Raw genomic sequence first — 18,655 nt, 5'->3', positions numbered from 1 at the left:
CCTGGTGGTCCCACCACGGATGCTGCCCATATTAGTTTCTGGTTAAGGTGGTGAATTGCTCTTTGGACCTGAGGGTGTAGAAAACTCCGTAAAAACAAGGGAGCAGTTCATGGGCCTCTTTATTCTTGTGATAAAACACATGTGCTTGAGTCTCCATAGCAGAGTTATAGGTTATTCAGGAAAACCCTTCAACGGAGCAACTTTAAGTAAATTTCTTTATTAGGATAGTGTCTAAACAAAAGAAGGCTAATGATGAAAAAACATCTGTTATCTGCTTTTAGAAAATCTTGTTTGGATTTTAAGAAATTAGCTGATAAAACCTCATCTGTCATCCAGTGTATATTGAATGCCTACCACATGGTAGTCACAACTCTGGGGATACAAAGGTGAATAACGGACAAACATACCTGTCCCCATGGAATTTGTATTTGAGTAGGGGAGAAAGCTTAAATTCAAATTTTAGGGAATTCCCTGGTGGTCCAGTGGTTAGGACGCCACGCTTCCACTGCAGGGGGTACGGGTTTGATCCCTGGTGGGGGAACTAAGATCCTTCAAGCCGCATGGCGTAGCCTAAAAAAAAAGGAGTATAATTCAAATTTTAAAGTTAATATTTTGGGGAATCGGAAGGGAAAGACTGCATGCACTTAACTTATCTCACACCCCTAAGTTTAAAGGAAGAGTAGAGAGACGTGGCAGCCTGATTCCGTTTAGTGAGCGAGGGTGGATTTTATTAATTCTTCTGAGGACCTTTCATAAAGAGTATTTTCTAGCCTTTAAACGTTTAACAGCATAGTTAAGTTCGAGATACTGTCATAAAACATAAGAGTAAACATCTGTCTAGGCTGGGAGTCTAAATCATCAAATGCTTGGAAAGAAATGAAGAAATGATGAACTGCAGAGCCCACAGTGGGCGGGTAGGGAGAAGATGTAACGGGGAACCAACTTTGTTCAATCATAGATACGAGCGGTTCTAATTAACAATCAGTGTTATCTTTATTGCATCTTTCATTCATTCTTTTGGAAGGTGTTCCTCCAGATGTGTTTGTGCTTTTAATTTCCTGGCGAACTTCCTTTTGGTTCGTACCCCACAGAATGCAAGTGCGTCATTTGTGTGAACGATCAGTAGTGGTGAGTTGGGGGCCTCACAGCAAGGACAGTGTCCTAACTTCCCACTTTGTTTGCAGAGTGACCTGTGGTCCTGCGGCATCACAGCCATTGAGATGGCAGAAGGCGCTCCCCGTAAGTAGCTTGCGTTCCTTTTCAGCCCAGTTCTGTGTAACTTAAACCTAGTCTCAAGGCTTCAAAGAGAGTGGCTGCATGGATGAAACTGTTCCTGATGGGGCGTTCAGATGAAGGAATCATAAATACAGTGGAGTTTTCGATGTGAAAGGAATTCTTGGCATGCATTAGTCCTTTTGAAGATCTCCCTGAGGTCCGTGGGCTATGTTATCTTTTATTTAAGTTGTAATCAGACGTGTGACCTGAAATTATTCTGATGTCAGATAATACACGGTAATTTTTCTTTTTACAGTTTGAACTTAATATTCCGTGAAACTGGTCCTACCACAGGAAATTTCAGTATTTCTTACATTTTAACTTCACAAATAGAGGCACAGCCTTTTATCTGTGGAATAACTTTTTCCAGTATTATCTGTGTGAAGTTTTGCTTCTGCTTTGGATTAAATCAATGACAACTTCATGAAATTGATTTTTAATCAGGAACAGGGTAGAGTTTCAGAGAGCAAAGGGGAAAACAGCATTTTCTGCCAGTCCCCCTTTAAAAAGAAGTGTATACAAAGAATGTATAACTTCCTGATACATAGTCGCTGCTGAATAAATATTTGTTGAATGAATGATAAAAGACTGCCCACAGCTAAGGATTAGTTTGCACTGCAGAAGCGGCCGTCCATCTTGATCACCACGTGCTCCCTTAACCGAGACGGGGAAGGACTGCCTGGCCCTTTGTCTCGGTTCTCTTTCATGGCAGGAACAGTAGTACCCTCCTTTTCTTTGGCCCCCATTTCCCAGCTGCCTTGTAAGAGTCTCGTGAAGGTGAATAAACACTCGGAAATACCTGATGTGACATACTCGTGTGTACACGTGCACCTAACATGCCTTTGTTGGGCAAGTGATCGGAGAACAGGCAGTCATTGCACAGAATTAAACAGTCCCATCTGGCCCCCGTTTTTGCTCTTCCGTAGGCACACTCGCTCTAACAACCAGCAGCGAGCGTTCCTGGAGGGCTTAACGCATCTGTGTTCCAGGTGTTGTGTGAAGGCCTTTACGACCGAGTCTAATTTAATCCTCACAACAACCCTGGGAAAATAAAGTTATCTCATTGTCATCTGATAGATGGTGTAGCAACTTAAGCTGTTAACTCCTTTAGGACGTTGAATCAATATTTAGCTTTGATTTATGAAAACTTTCCAATGTCTGTTTGAAATTGTATGTTCTTCTCGTTGCGCTTTCCCTCCTCGTATTTTGCTGTGTTTAAGTGGGGTATTCAGGGTACGCCCTCAGCTGTATAACTAGATGTGCAGACTGCCTGACGTAAAGCATGCCGCTCAGACCATGGGCAGATCAGACGACGGGCAGAGCGCGTGCCCCTAGAGATCAAGAATGAGTAACCTGAGTACGTACTGACACGCCCTCTCCTCTCCCCAGCTCTCTGTGACATGCATCCCATGAGAGCACTGTTTCTCATCCCCAGAAACCCTCCTCCCCGGCTGAAGTCCAAAAAATGGTAAGCTGTGTGTGCTTTGTTGTTGCTGTTTTTTTCCTTTTAAAAAAAAAAAAATCGTTCCTTTTTCTAGTTTGACTTCAAGGCAAAATTCTGGCCATTCTGAGTCCAAAAGAACACAAGAGCCAGTGCCCCAGAACACCAGTTAAAAAGTGTTGTATCGCTTTATTTTTTAATGTTTCTTTTCCTTGATCAGTTGTGCTTGAATGATACAGTAGTGACAAGCCACCCCGTGAAACAAGAACACGTTAAAGAAAAAGGTTCCATTTTAATACTTAAACATACCTCTCAGTGTAATATGTTTCTAAGCATCTTTACATTAAGAAGCAAAGCTGTGTTGACTTGTAGTTCCTCAGTTGAAGTAATATCTTAAAATTCATGGAGTGGTTTACTGTAGGTATTGCAGAACTTTGAAGTCAGATGGGCCCCTGTCGTCCCAGCAGCCTGCGTTGGAGGAGGGGTCCTCTCCCTGGGCCACCCCCTTCCTTCTCCCTCCTTGCGCATCTGCTAAACAGAATTGATGCCAGGGAGGGAGACGGTGACGACCTCCGTGCAGGAAAGCGTTAAGGGCAGCTGTGTGGGGTGAAGCTGGTTTGGTGTAGTTTTAAAATCTCGGAGGGAAAGGGCAGTGCTTTGTGTTCTCACTTGAGCATTCTGCCCACTTGTTTCCTCCCAAGGGTTCCTTTGAGTCCTTTCCTGTCGATTCCCGTCTGCACTCGGGCTCTCATGCACTCGGGCCCTCCCTCCCTCCCTCCCTCCCTCCCTCCTTTGCCGTTCCTGTTTCCTGGGCTCTGCTGTTTGTCTTACCTACTGTGGGTTTTTTTTTTCCTTTCTGAAACTGTTCTCATGAGTTTTCCAGGTGGTGTTGTCTCTTCTTAGGTTCTTGATTCTGATTCTGAAATAGGCCAGAGATCTCCATTTCAGGCTCTTTCTCTCCCGGCCTTGGTCTTCCGGCTGTCAGGGCGTCGTGGAGCCTCTCTCCCATCATGGGTGTGGACATGCACATGTACCGCCGCTCGTTTCTTTCCTGCTTCTCCCTGCCCTCCCCATGCTTCCCCACCTTTGTCTGCTGGCGGGGTTTCCTCCTTTATCCCGTCTTTCACCACATTCAGCTCTGGGGAACTGAGGCCGTCTTGTTCCACTTAACCAGTTCTTGGCGAGGTTCTTTAAGGCGGGACGGGTGCAACGATTTAGCCCCGGTTGGTCTCCTGTGTTACAACATGATAACCGGGGGCGTCCATGGGTGGCCAGTAGATGTCACCAGGGAGTAAGCTGCGGGGCTGGGTGCCACTTCGTCCGGCGCCTGCTGAAGTGAAGGACGCTCACTTTCCCCTTTCTTTTTCTCTGTCAGGTTTTATTAAAGCGAGTTGCTGCTTCACCTTCGGGGTATTTCACAGTTTTGTCAGTCGGCCCCCACTCTGTCCATGACTTGCAGGTTTGCATTAACCACTGTGTGTGTATAGTGCAGTGAGATGAAGAGACGGATGTAGATGACAGTAGATTCTGCCTGTGCTCTCCCACCAAACTTCCTCTACCTGAGCTTGATTGGATGCATTCTCAGCGGTTCATGTCACTGCCTCATTTCACCCAGGTGTTCTAAGGGGGAGAGGGTTACAGACAGGAAGTCCTTCTTCCTGTACGGTTGCTGTCTTCCTGTCCACCAGATGTAAATTTCCACGACTGTTTTTGGAGAAGCGGCCTTTAAAAGACGATTAGTGAACTCTCTTTCAGCAGAACCTGGTCATCGACTTTCAAGAATACATTGCAGATCATCGATTCTCAGATGTTAATCTGTACACGGCACATGAGAATCCCTTTGGAATTTTTTAACTTAGGGCTCCAACCTCAAAGTTTCTAGTTTCTTAAGTTTGAGGAGTGACCCAGGCATTTGTATTTTTAATAAACTCCCAAAATGATCTTTGTGGGCAGTGGGGTTTGGGAATCTCTGTGCTAAGAGCATTCCATCCCTGCTGTGTTGAATCTTCTGCATTCTTCCTTAACCATAGACTAAAGTCACAACTTGAGGGCCCTTCTCTGAGCTGACCCTGGCCTATCTCTTTTACCCTTTTCCACTTTTCATACTAGTGTCAGAAAACAATCCACTGTTCCCTGTAGTACTCCTCTACCTTGTTCATGTGGTTTCTGTTCCTCTGGAACAGTGGCTTTTCTCTCCCATCTTTGGAATGTCAGAAATCCTCCTTTTTCTTGATGTCTGACCCACTCCACTGTCGGCAGTAGTTCTTTTCTCGTCCTCGCAGTTTGAGTATACATCCGCTATTGTGTATACATACATTATTTCCTATGTGTATCTCTTACAGAGCCTAGCATAAACAAATGTACGTCGTTGACACATAAATATTTGTTGAATTGAACAAAAATAGTAAGTTTGAGTAGAAACAGAAGACAATACAAATGATTCTTAAAAGCAGTGAAATAACTGGAAAGGACTGAACTAATTCTTTCTCAACCACATTTTTAAAGACTGAATAACTCATTCATTCAACAAAAATTTATTACATACCTATTGTAGTCTACATGCTCAGAGTTGGGCATTGCTGACAAATGGAGAAGTTAGGAACCAGTCCTGACCTGTACCGTTTTAAACCAGGAGGAGAGACAGAAACATAAATGTGAAGTGTGCAGTGTGTTCCATGCAGACAACCCCAAAAGGAAAGGCTCCTGACCTGGGGAGGGCGGGGTGCAGTGTTGCCGGGAAAGGCTTACCGGCGGGAGGGTGTCTGAGCTGAGCCTCGAAGGACAGGGTGGGTAAGAGTGTGTCAGCCGAGGCTAGGGAGGGGTCCCTGCGAGCCAGAAATGGAGAAACAGGCAAAAATAAAGTGGCTGGTGGGGTAAACGTAACTGCGGGGTCATTGCCCCCCCACCTCAGCACTATTATTTCTGCCTCTGAACGTTAAGCGTAGAGAACTGATACGTAAACCAGCCTGAAACTGATGGCAACGTCGCAGTGACAGGATCAAGCCCCGAGTCACTTACTCGGCTCCCTTTCTTACTCTGTGTCTGTCCTTGTCTTAGAGGATCCCGCCGTCTCTCCTCTGCCATCTTTACGTTAGCAAAGACCTCCCTTTACTCCCTGGCCTCCACTACCCCGTGACGACACGGTCAGAAAGCAGCAGTAACTCCAGCTGCCTCCGAGGCCCCCCGTGTGTGGTGTGACTCCTGAACCGTGTTGAAGTGGCGCTCCGGGCCCCGTGGTCCCTGCTTTGTTCCTTGTTTTATCCCTGTGCCTTTGCAGCGTTGTTCACGGTGAATTCTGGAGCCCTGCTCTGTTTGCAAGCTTGTAAGGTACTGGTAGTTTGGAGCTTTGCTCTTTGTGGTAGAAATTTGATGATCTTTTTTACTTCCTCTTCTAGGTCAAAGAAATTTTTTAGTTTTATAGAAGGGTGCCTGGTGAAGAATTACATGCAGCGGCCCTCCACAGAGCAGCTTCTGAAACATCCTTTTATCAGGGACCAGCCGAATGAAAGGCAGGTTAGAATCCAGCTTAAGGACCATATAGACCGGACCAGGAAGAAGAGAGGAGAGAAAGGTATTAAACCTGTTTTTATTTTCATCTTAAAAAACAGTTGTTTAGGTTTTTGCCAACCAGAGTAGGTTATTATTCCTTTCCCACCCGCGTTCGTGCCCACCTGGCCGGGGCTCGAGTGGTCTGTCTCTGCTCTGCGCCCGGGGACGGGCCGAGGGGGCAGCTTGGCTCCGGCACAGGGGACCGGCGCTGTGCAGTGCATTGCCAGGCTGACACTGGGTAGTGGGCACTGTGGCCAGTCAGCACTCAATGCTGTCCTGCTCCTCGGGGGCACGTCTTCGTGGCTGTGCTTTTTAACTTCATCGTGGACCTTGTGTTCTGTCTGCGTCAGGCGGGGCTCCGAGCGTCGGCGGGGAACATCACCGTCCATGTGCTGTCCCGTTCCTCTCCTGCTCGGGAGCCCCAGGGTTTCCTGCACTTTATGGGGGTGGTGTGGTGAGGCCTGGGCCCCGTTGGCCTGACTGCTTTTCTGTCTTCACTGCACAACATGAACATTCGCTTTGCTGATTACATAAGGTTCCATTTGGTCCCCAGTGTCTGGGTTTCCTATCCTGACGTGTTCTGTGTCCACCTGCCTGGATTCAACGGTGCCTCCTGCCCAGCAGCGCGCAGGCCAGGCTTCACCACCGTCTTCCGTAGACCTTCTTCTCTGGGGCCCCTGGCTCCCATTGACCTTCCTGTTCTGTGAATTCTTAACAGGAACTTTACAGAACGACGCTGGATAACAGGCAACCCGTTGCTGAACTTTTTTTTTTTCACACTCCAAGTTCAAGGCCAAAGAAGAAACTAACAAAGAGCAAGTTCAGGGCAATCCCCGAGTGCTGAAAGTAACCAGACACATTCCTTATTGCCTTGGTTTGGGCAGTTCATCTTTTTCTTTCGAGTTTTGGCATCAGAGTGGACTTTGTGAATTTGCTGATGCTCCGGGACCACTTTTCTTAGGTGTCAAGGGCTCTGGGGCCCCTCTCACAGCCCTGTCCCCGCATAGCCATGCATCCCACAGGGGACTGTCTGGAATACAAGAGAATCTGCTCTTCTGTGGGAAGTACGGCCGGCCCAGGGCACGAGCACCGTTCACGGTGGGAATTGGTGTCACGCCCCTCCTACCCCCACGTTCTCCACACACTTTACTATTTTCTCAAAGAATATATGGTTTTCATTGGCGGTGATGCCCTCGGAGACGCTCACCTGTACACGCGGTGTCACGCTTCGTGAACTGACTCGTTTATCTTGTCCTTTTCTTTACAGATGAAACCGAGTACGAGTACAGCGGGAGTGAGGAGGAGGAGGAGGAGGCGCCGGAGCAGGAGGGGGAGCCCAGGTAGAGGCGGGGCGCTCGTGACCCTGCTCGTCAGGGTGCCGGGGCTGCGGGAGATGCCCGGGCAGCGGGAAGGAGTCGGCAGTTACTCTGAAAGTGCCTTAGTATCTTGCATTCTTCTGTTCTTTCAAAGACTCCTATAAACATTCTCGGCCTCTGGAGCCCCTGACCCCGTGGTTCTTTACCGAGACTGCATTGCTTCCTCTTCCCCCGGTCAATTGGAAACATGCAGGTTGTGTCTGGTCCTGGGGAAGGGGAGCTCGCCACTGGCGTTTCTTGCTCCAGCAGGTGTGGATGGAAGACGTCTTGTAGCGTATGAAGCAGGCCTGCACACACACAGTTTCCTGCTCATGGGCTAGCAGGGCCCCCTTTGAAAACACTGGAGTCTTTCCCAAGACTTGTTGGTTGGTTGGTTGGTTGGTTGGTTGGTTTTGTTCTTCCCACCGGTGTGGTCGTCGGCATTTCATTGCCTCTATTGGGAGTGATATTCTGTCCTGATCCACTTTATAGCCGTTTTGGTCATCTCTGGCTCCCCGAGGTACAGTGAAGCAGAAGCTTGAAGATGTGGTAGCATGAACCTCACAGCGACTCAATCAGGGAAGAGAGGATTTAAAGTCTTTGATAATGGTCTTGCCTGCCTGGTGTTCAAGCTGCAGCTACACATAGCTGACTAGCTAGACAAAAGGAGGGTAGGGACGGTGGTTCGAGAGACCTGTGGGGACCTGTGTGCAGAGAATGGGAGTTTGAAGAGAGCATATCAAGAGAGAAGAGAATTTATTGAAAAAAACTCCATAGTTACATAAAAGATTTGAATCCATCAGAGACTTAAGATTTTTAGAGTAATTTGAACTGATTGCAGGAGCAATATAATTGTGTTGGGTTAGGGACGCGATATAACGAAAGAAGCAGTTTAGGAAGATTGATTTGCCATTTGTTCTGGGAGTTTTGAAAGCGGAGAAGTGACTCTCAGCTGGGGGACCACCTAGGAGTGACGCTAATTTTTCTGTGTGGTGGCTCATCCTTGGGACCCACCTGGGCTCAGCCGCCGGCCTTGCAAGTAGAGAGAGTGGGAGGGGAGAGCTGACAAGGCATGCTGGGCCGCGTGGAGAAGGCGAGGGGACGGCCAGTGCTGGAGATTGCTCTGGTATTACCGCCCGGGCAGTCCCAGAACGTGATGCTGCTGTTTCTGGTGGGAAGCAGGGCGGTCACAGAGGGTCTAATGACATGTGGCAGGAGGTGGTTTCAGCTCTTCATCGCAATTTGAGTTGATGGGAGAGTCCCACGTGGAGATGTCCTGTCAAACGTCCAGGACAGAGTTTTAAGATATTTATGAGACGGTGAAAGAAGGGGTGATGCTACTGAGTCGAAGGCTCGTTACCCCCGTGGGTTTGTTAGTTTGTTGGGTCCTGGGCTGGGAGGAGCTCGGGAGAGGCGGGGCGTGGGCGTGGAGTGGCCCGCGCCCCTTAGAGCCCCGCTTCCTCCTGTAGCTCCATCGTCAACGTGCCTGGCGAGTCCACGCTGCGCCGGGACTTCCTGAGGCTGCAGCAGGAGAACAAGGAGCGCTCCGAGGCCCTGAGGCGGCAGCAGCTCCTGCAGGAGCAGCAGCTCAGGGAGCAGGAGGAATACAAGAGGCAGCTGCTGGCGGAGAGACAGAAGCGGATCGAGCAGCAGAAGGAGCAGCGGCGACGGCTGGAAGAGGTGGGGGCGCGCGGGCCAGAGCCGGGGTCCCGGTCTTTGTTCACAGGCGTGGCCAGATGCCCAAAGGACCATTCTCCGTGGCCTCGTGAGGCAGGTTGTGCCTCTCCCCGGCCTGGCCAGTGAGGTCCCCTCTGAAGGGAAGGTGTGCTCGCGCACCGGTGGGACCTTGCGCTCCCGGAGGCCCGAGACCTGTTTTCCCCTCTTTTGTAAACGTCAGGGACCTGCCCCCAGTTACTCATCCTATTTGTGTGGGATGCAGGGCCCAGAGGTGGCGTCGCCCCGGCCCCGTGGAGGCCGTGTACGCTACAGTCTGAGTTGGCCAGCTCGGCCTTGACCTCATTTCCATCCCACCCTTGGCCTCTGGGTCCCACTTGGGGTGTACATATTTTTCTGAAAACATACGTACACAGGAAAAACACTTTTCTACAAATTCCTTAACTTTAGGTACATTTAAGAGTAAGGGTTGAAGAAGAGAATTATATTGGGCATGATACAAATGCTATTCTGTAATCTAGCCACAGTGCTGGTATTAGTTACTTGTTGGGGCGGGGGACACATTTTGTACCACCTGCTTGTTGTTTTTTGTTTGTTTTTTGCTGTGTTGGGTCTTCGTGGCCGCGAGGGCTTTCTTTAGTTGCGGCGAGCGGGGGTTGCTCTTTGTTGCGGTGCGCGGGCTTCTCATTGCGGTGGCTTCTCTTGTCGCGGAGCACGGGCTCTAGGCACGTGGGCTCAGTAGTTGTGGCTCACGGGCTCTAGAGCGCAGGCTCAGTAGTTGTGGCGCACGGGCTTAGTTGCTCCGCAGCACGTGGCATCTTCCTGGACCAGGGCTCGAACCTGTGTCCCTTGCATTGGCAGGCGGATTCTTAACCACTGCGCCACCAGGGAAGTCCCCCACCTGCTCGTTTAATTCATTAATACTATCAACGTTGGTAATATGATTACCCACAGCTTTTCCATTTTTAATTCACGAAGACATTATTTCCCTACCTTTCACCTGGGGCTCAAAAGGGTCTTTTTTCGTTTCCTGGTTGCCTTTTACTATATATATCACAGCTTCAGATTTCCCATTCATAGTAGTTTGTTTCCGTTTAATTCATACATCTTATTGTTTCACCTTTATCCTTCATGCCAGAAAAAGAACCCCAAACAACAGTAAAGCCATGTGTTGATACTACACACTGGAGTTTAATTTAAACGACGACACATGCTTTTTCCCAAGTTACTTAAGGGTACATTTTGTGGGGAGAATCTTTGCTTCGTTTTGTGTGTTTATGGTCTGAATTCTGAAACTTCACAGTCTGCCCTGGTTTAGAAAACCAGTGTGTGTCTAACTAAGGAGACTGGAAGTATTCGGCCAGCGCTTTGGAAGAAAACACAGGGCACAACCTTGCTCTGTGGGAGGGGCAGCACTGCTATTTATGTAACTTTTTGCAGTTTGTTTGCAAACTCTCTTCTCATATTTTAAGACTCAGTGCTCTTTGAACATAACAGAAACCTTGAGTGGTTCCGAGGTTTTTCAGGCTGTACGTGGACCGTGTGTGCTCAGTACACAAGAGTGCTTGAGCTTTGAGGCTGTGGCTGTTTCCAGTGGCCTCTTTATGCAGTGTCCTCCACTGTCCTTCCTAACCCTGGGCTGTACTTCCTTCAGCTCAGGGATGCAGGGGAGTTTGGTGGTGTATACCTTGAAGGATCAAGGACTGGGTCAGCTGGAGCCCCTTTCTAACACAGGCCCTGGAAACTGCTTTCAGGCCTAGTGACAGTGAGATAGATGTCCGTCATCCAGGCCCTGGACATGATAGGGAGTGAGGATTATGGGGTTAGGCCAGCGATGGCTCAAGGAAAGGAGAGGTTTTAAAGCGATTTGTTCTGTCAGCTAAATAGAGGCTAGAGAATCGGGGTTGTCAGCTAAGTGAGAACGTGGCAGTTTACTGGCTTCAGTTAGCCCTGTAATTTCAGCTTCTCAGTGAAAGTTCAAACGTGCAGTCACCTCTTTAAACCTCTTAATCAGGGCAGATGGAGCAGGGTCCTGGAACGGTGGCGTTTGCAGGAACAGAATCCACTGATGTGGGTTCTTGGTGATCCAGCGCCTTTTTGTCAGCCTGGTAATTAAGGCCCCAGGAAGTGGTTTGGGAATATTTGCGCCATAAATGATTTGTAGCCCTTTACTGGCATTAAAGGTATGAGGAATAGGGATTCCTTTTGTTATTATTAACAAAGTAGATAAAGATGGTCATCTTCACTCAAAAGATAAATGATGCTTAAAACTGAAAGGTGATCACTTTCTATCAGCGACTGGCAAAAAAATGGTCCCAAAGTTGAGGCTGTAGGGAAACAGTGGAGATGTTCCTTTCTCTGAAAGAGCCATCAGATCCGGTTTATGGGGGCTAAGGGCTTCTCCGCAGCCCCTACTGTCTCAGAACCTCGCTGCAGGTAGGGGGAGTGGTCTGCCCCTCGTCTGTAAGAAGTCCACGTGGTACATTCAGCCTCCGCTCTTGCTTGGTGCCTGTCGAGAGTTGCTGCTGCCGGGATCTCTCTGCTTTGTTTCTCTTGCTTTCTCTTCCTTGGCTCCTGTGTGAACTGGAGATCTTGGAAGTCCTCGTAGATATTTTCAAGTCTGTCTGCCAGTTTTGCTGAAAATGATGTTTCTGAGTTTTCTTGTTGCTTTTGGATGGTCCCAGCAGGAAAGTGGGAGCGTGCTGAGCTCACGCGGCTGAGTTCACACTGGTGGCTTCGTCCCCTCCTCTCCTGCCCCTGACACTTGTCCTCCTCTTCTGGGTGCTCAGTGTTTTCTCAGCTTACTCGAAGTTTGTTACCCAGATTCATTGCCCCGTGTGATAATGATCTCCCTCTATCGAAAAGTTTTAATATTACTCTATTACCTTTTATAGGTAGATGCATCATCACATCTTTGGATCACTTTGGTAGAGCTTTGCCTCTAGCTAATTTTTTTTCCCCCACCCTGGCCAGCTTTTTCTCCCAGTCTTTTCTTTTTTCTGTTCTTCTTTTTTTTTTTTTGAGCAGAAGTGAAGATTATTTCATCATACTGTCATTTTATCCTAATGGTTTTGTGCTCTTTCTTTTCATTGACTCTTGCCTTGGTACCTGCTACCGACTCCTCCCATTCCTGTGACATCCACACATGGATCACATCTGCTCATTCCTCGTCTAAGTTTAATAGAAATATTATGCAAGACGTCCTGGAGAAAACCGCATTAGTGATCTAAGTTAAGGTGACTTTGTTAGCTGCTGTACTTTGGATATGTTTTTGAACCTGTTACATATTGAAGTCACTTATGTCCTAATTCATAATTTTTCAGTTTTGACCTCGTGGAGACTGTCAGATTATTAGTAAAAGCAAGATACATTTGTCTGTGGTTTGGTGTGCTACTCGATTCAAAAAAAAGAAAGAACATTTCTTAGGGAAGATTTGTTTTTAGCAAACCTATGATACTATTATAACAACAGCACATTAAAAAAACTGCATAATCTTTTTATTAGAGATAAGAGACAAAAGATTTTCATTTGAGGTTAGAACTTATCCTTTTCTTAAAAACAAAAGACGAAAAAAGGGAGAACTGCAATTCCCTGTGTGTTCCCCATCTCACCCGTTTGTGAAGATGACTGGGTTCTGCAGACTTGGAACCCGGCCAAGGACTTCACTTAGAGGGCCGAGTCCCCTTTTCTGCTGCTTGAGTCTCCCTTTCTGTTCTTGAACTGCTGGTAGGATGTTCCAGACTCCCCACTGTCGGAATTTTTCTGCAGGTATTTAAAACAATAATCCCTTCTCTTTACGATCTGCCCGAGTTTTCAGCCCCGGAGATGCCGTAGTCCCTGTGCTCTGGATCTCAGCTTCCCGCAGAGAGGGGCGCGCGTGTGGGTGTGCGACCAGCACCTCCTCCCTCTGCTTTTCTTCCACCAAGAGGACACATGCTTACATTCGTCTCTCTTGTTTCTGCAGATCCCATAGTGACCCCAGTTTGAGAGAGGTGGGTGAAAGTGGAAGAAATTAAAAACAAAGTAAAGCAAGAGAAAAAATTTTGTCTGACACCCCAGGCTTTGCACTTCAGACGTGCACCAAGCTCAGCTCAACACAGCGGAGGTGTGGGTGGTCGTGTGCGCGCGCCGGTCAGGATGGCGAGGAGGGCGGGGCGAGGAGGGCGGGGCGGGGCAGCCCTGAAGGCGATGCTGCTCCTGCCCTGGGCAAATGGCGTGGAGCTGTCCCGACTGCCCAGCCTACCCTCCTTGCTTGTGAGGAGCCTGTTTGTGTTGGCCTTGGACAAATGTCGGGCGTTTTACGTGGGTGGGCTTAATGGAGGCCCCGGGGGCTGCTGCGGATGCTGAACGCAAACCTTCAGGCTCAGTCAGGGGAAGTCAGCACCTCTGTGGGGGGAGCCATGTTTGAGCCCTGACCCGGAAGGCCTCACTTGCTTCCTTTTTTCTTTGCCGCACGTGGCTGTCTTTTGGTCTCCGCACTTGCAGGAGAGCTTTCACCTGTAAAATGAGCCCATCTGGCCAAGCGGAGGTGCGATGCCTTTTTATAAAAAAAGAGCGATGCCTTTTAAGAAAAAGAGAGAGAGAGAGAAAAGAACATTTGCGTGAAGTGGGATTCGTCTTGAAGCTAAATTGTAACACTAGGAAAGCCTGGAGCGTTCTAAGAAAAAACGGAGCGAGCCGTGGCAGGCACCTGTGGTTGTCTCTTGGCTGTGAGATCTGAGAAGGACAGTGCCGGGGACCCGCTTCCCCCCAGCGTGTCCTCACCCCTCTGCCCACACAGAGGCCCCTGCTGGGCGCCTCACTCGTGTCTGACGGCGAGTGTGTGTGAGCACAGGGTGCGCCTTCCACCCTCAGCTCCAACCGTGCTGTGCACGGGGACCTTGCTTTTGCCAGAGGGCCACTGTCTCGCCTCTCAGAAGTCCTCAGCTCTTAAATGTTCTTTTGGCATCCCAGTCTAGTGTTTTTTTCCTACTTAAATTTTGTAAGCGTTATTTTAATTCAGCAAATGTTATTTGTTGCCTAAAGATGGGGAAGAGTTGTCTTTGGGGAGAAGCAAAGTAGTTTAGTAGTTTCTCTACTAAAGTTCATCAGAACTTGCACTTAACAAACTCAGGGGTTGCTGGTACACGTGCAGCCACATGACCTCCAAAGCTCTTGCAAATAGTCGAACCTGAAGAATAGATTGGTTCATTAAAGTTTAGTTTCTGTTAAAGCCCGTAAGTCCGGTGGAGTGTCTGTAAATGGACCCCACTATTATCAGCATGACCTATTTAGAAAAGTTCGAATTGTGAGATGAAAGCATTGCTTTTAAATACCAATCTAGAGAGAGAACTTAAATGTAATTAAAGCATAGTTGGGAAAGTACATATTTACTCAGGCATGCTTGGAAAAACTGAAGTAATAAGGAAATCGCTATAATTTGAGCGATTTGGAAATGACTTTACAGCATCATGCCGTTTTTCAGTTTGTTTGGTTTTGTTTTTAAAGAAAGAATGGTTTAAAAAAATAAGAATGACAGTTTGAAAATGCCTCGAAGGATTTATATTTGCTGCTCCTAATGGGGTTAACCTGAGCAGGCACGTTCGTTAGCGTCTCCTGGGTTTTGTTGCTTGAAATCACAGGCGGGAGGTTAATCTAGTGTGGATTGATGTTGCTTAGCTGATGGCTGGTGATATATATGTTTCATTTTTGACCATTTTCTTTTGAAGTTCTGTTGCAAGAGGCCAGCTTTTCACATCAGTAATCTATTAAGGTATTTACTAAGGGCTATCTCTAATTACCCCCGAACACACACACATACACACACACCCCAGTTAAGGGCCTGTTCTGACTGTAGTGGTTTGTATGGTTGGAGTTTACATTTCTGCTCTTGGTCCAATTTACAGCTTCAAATATTACAGCATAATGTGGAAGAGGACTCGGTAACTACATCGTTCTTGGCCTTGGCCATCAGTGTCCCGACCAGGACTTGCTGAGTGGGCAAGTCCAGGGAAATTTACCACGTTCCACGTTGTCTTGTGGATTTTTAATAAGTGTGTGGCTTACCTTACCTATAAGACTTGGAGGAGAGGGGCTGCGTCTGATTCACCTTCGTGTACCCATGTGCTTCATGACTATTTCTCAAATGGGTGAAGCAGCATTTGTGTCCTCGTTGTGTCTCTGGAAAGAAAGGACTTGTTCCGTGCACTTACAGGCATTCTTGGGCTTGAGGTCTCTGATTTGAGTTCCGGAGCCACCGTAAAGGGCCTGGTAGAACATCCTGAGGCACAAAGCGTGTGTTGTGTAAAGTGTGAGGCTCTATCCAGGTTAGCAGTGACTATTCAAGCCCAATGTGCAACTTACTAGGTGATCCTGAAAAGGTGGCTTGAGGATTTGGTTGGACCTGGAGACATGGATGGATTCTTTAGGCCTATTCTAGATGCTAAGTGTTAGAAAATCACGGCATCTTGGGTATTTACAGGGAGCGGGGTGGGGATGAGCGAGACACGCTCCCTACTTTTAAGGAGCTTGTGGTCTTTGTTTGTGTGTTGATGGTGGTAACCAAGAGTATGAGACTTCCACAGGGCCAAAGAAGAGGATGCAGAAAAATCTTTAACTGAAAGATTCCAAGACACACAGCAAAAGGAGCGTGAAGGAAATAGAGACAATGTAGGGAACAGAGAAAATATCTCACACACATACATGTACACATGCCCAGAAATCTTAATATCCTTACAGAGAGAAGATATAAAAATCATGAAACAAGACTATTCAGAAAAAAGTTTTTTAAAATTTTTAATAAATTCAAACTCCCAGAAAGTGGGGAGAGAAGATAAGTTTAGGGGGACTGGAACAGAAGAAAAACAGAATCAGTCCAGGTGGTTTGACTCCCAGTTAACAAATGGTCCGGGAAGTGAACACCAGAGGGAGAACATGCAGCAGGAATTCAAGACAAGTTTCCAGAACTAAGAAATAATTTCTGAATTGAAAGGCTTACCGAGTACCCAGCCCAGCGAATGAGAAAAGACGCCGTTCAGAGGCACATACGTCATCTTGGAAGCTTAGAAACTCAAGGATGAAAAGAGGATGGTAAAAGCTGCCGTGAGGGGAGCACATAGAGGGGTGTGGGTGTGGCTGCTACTAAGTGTCAAGGATCCACATGGGCTCGGATGCTCCAGAGCAACAGCAGAAAGCAGGAGGTGACACACCAGTGCTTTTGCAACTCTGAAGGGAAGTTAGTGCCCCCGGCCAGAAGTATATGCACAGCATGGGAGCAGAGCTTTGGTGACCTACAGAGTCTCTCAAGTCCTCTACTTGTCTTCACGCTTCCTCAGGAAACTACTAGAGGATGTGTTCCAGCAAATAAGAGAAGTTGACAGGGGATCCTGTACAGGAGAGGGTCCAGAAGTGTTCCTAGGAAGCAGGTGGGCAGAAGGATGGGATGCCTGGAGAGCAGCCTGTTTAGGTTGGCCCAGGAGAAGAGAAAGGGCTGTGAGAGGGTTCATCTCTAGAAGAAAGAAAGAATACCTGACCCGTTTGACCAGATGGAAAGGAGTCTTATGGTGTAGACTTTACAAATGATGCTATGATGGGCCCATGAAAAAACAGGCAAACAAACAAGAATAAGGCAATTTTTCTACTATTTATGCATGTATGTATGTATGTATTTTGGACAAAATAACATAGATTTATTTACTCTTTTAAATATAAATTTTATTCTTTTAAAATTTAAAAAATTGGCCTCAGATTTTTATTCTCCAGGTAGTCACTAGTTAACAACAATCAAAACGGCACCATGGCATTTTAGATATAAGTGATCATGGGGCGGCAACATAGCAAATGTTAATAAATAAAAGAAAGGGCGTTAACAAAGATGTATATCTTATGGCTTGAGGATGGTTAAAGTCTAGTACTTTGATTAAAAATTTTTAAACACAAGTGAAAATGGAAAAGGCTACCTGTAAGGGCATTTGAAATTGAAAGTTAAAAATTCTTAGTAGCATTTAGTTAGATGAAGTCAAGGTTTCCCACCGGCCTGGGAGCCCTGCCCTCAGTGTAGTTGGAAATAACCCCCCGAAATGGATTCTGCACATTTCACCACGTTGGGGCTTCCTGCCTGGTGTGAGAACGAGTGCTTTCACTGAGGCGCCAGAGGATGTGCACGGGGTCCTGTCACTCCCCGGGACTCCCGTCACTCCCTGGGACTCTGGGTGACCACAGCTCAGGGGTGCGAGGCAGGGGGTGAGCTGAGAAGGCTCCTGGGCGTGGGCTGGACCAGGGTCAGCCCTGCGCTCGGTGGGCCGAGGCAGCTGGAGTTGCTGGTGAGGGGCCAGCGTGTGGGAAGCCAGCTCCCGCGCTGCTTCACTCCCTCCCTCCGCTCTTCCTTTGCGATCTCCCGTTGTCTTCTCTGGAGACAGAAATTTGAACCTCGAGGCTGGTGTGAGGTGGACACTTGGCCGCATCTGGACTTAATGGCTGTGTGGCGGCCAGAGTGCAGCCCTGCTTCCAGGGCAGCGTGGCAGCTTCCAGGACTCTCACTGCAGTTTTTCTCCTTGTCTGGCTCTTTCTGGAAGAGTCCTTGCTGATAACAGCCAAGGCGTCAGCTCTGCTTTTTTTGAACTAAAGAATTTTTCAAGATTCTGTAAATAACAGGAGAGGAGAAAGCAAGTGAAGCCACGGCTTTGCTTTTTGTTTTGTGATCCCAGGGGGCTAAGTGGCACCTTTCCTTCAGCATCGTTCCTAAAAATTGAAGAATTTTGGTAGCGTCTGTGGTCTGTAAGGACAGGGCAGCGGGTGCATCTCTGAGGCTGTTGCGGTGGTGTCTGTGGTCACGTGGCGTCGTTTAGTGCAGTGCAGCGGCCCAGAAAGGTCTTGAATCTTGCATTCCATCAGTAAAAAAAAAAATTGAGCATGTATCTGATAGAGATATATCTAGTAATTTTGTATCGTACTGATACATACATTATGAAACGTGCAAAAGTAGCTATCTTAAAGAATGAGCTAGGAGTATAAGAACATAAAAGTTCTGGGTGTGTTTTTTGTTTTTTCCCCTCAACTCCGGTTGCCTTGCTGGCCTGTAGAGCCTGCTGGCAAACGTATCATCTCCCCCAGGAGGTGGGGAGGGAAAGGGAAGGCCCAGACCTTTCCGAGGGGGACGGTCCTCTGACAGTTCACTGCTTGTGAGACCTTGGCTCATAAGCAAGTCACGTTGTTACCTGAAGATGGTAAAGTTCAGTGTATGATATTCTTTGCCTCTTCTGACCTGTTCGCTTGAATCTGATCGGCTTGAAAAGCTAAGGGAGTTTTGAGGGGTCGACACTGGTTGCCTTTCTTCTCTCTTCTGTTTTCCTTTTGTCTGACTGACTTGGAGGGGAATTGTTAG

General features: G+C 47.7%; 1 protein-coding gene across 50 annotated transcripts in view; it reads left to right on the top strand.

Moving 5' to 3' along the window:
• MAP4K4 (mitogen-activated protein kinase kinase kinase kinase 4) overlaps nt 1–18,655 on the top strand; it is a 174,303-nt gene that overhangs the window by 119,364 nt on the left and 36,284 nt on the right. For all 50 annotated transcript variants that reach the window (XM_049696030.1, XM_033401730.2, XM_049696043.1 and 47 more), the window contains 5 exons: nt 1,185–1,239; nt 2,665–2,743; nt 6,112–6,287; nt 7,533–7,605; nt 9,090–9,300. In XM_049696030.1, coding sequence (XP_049551987.1) covers nt 1,185–1,239; nt 2,665–2,743; nt 6,112–6,287; nt 7,533–7,605; nt 9,090–9,300 — 594 coding nt within the window. The remainder of the gene's footprint in view (nt 1–1,184; nt 1,240–2,664; nt 2,744–6,111; nt 6,288–7,532; nt 7,606–9,089; nt 9,301–18,655) is intronic.

This window comes from Orcinus orca, chromosome 13 (assembly GCF_937001465.1).
Source record: "Orcinus orca chromosome 13, mOrcOrc1.1, whole genome shotgun sequence".
NCBI classification, from domain to species: domain Eukaryota; kingdom Metazoa; phylum Chordata; class Mammalia; order Artiodactyla; family Delphinidae; genus Orcinus; species Orcinus orca.
Note: the sequence above shows the minus strand (reverse complement) of the source record. Positions and strands in the feature narration are given on the sequence as shown.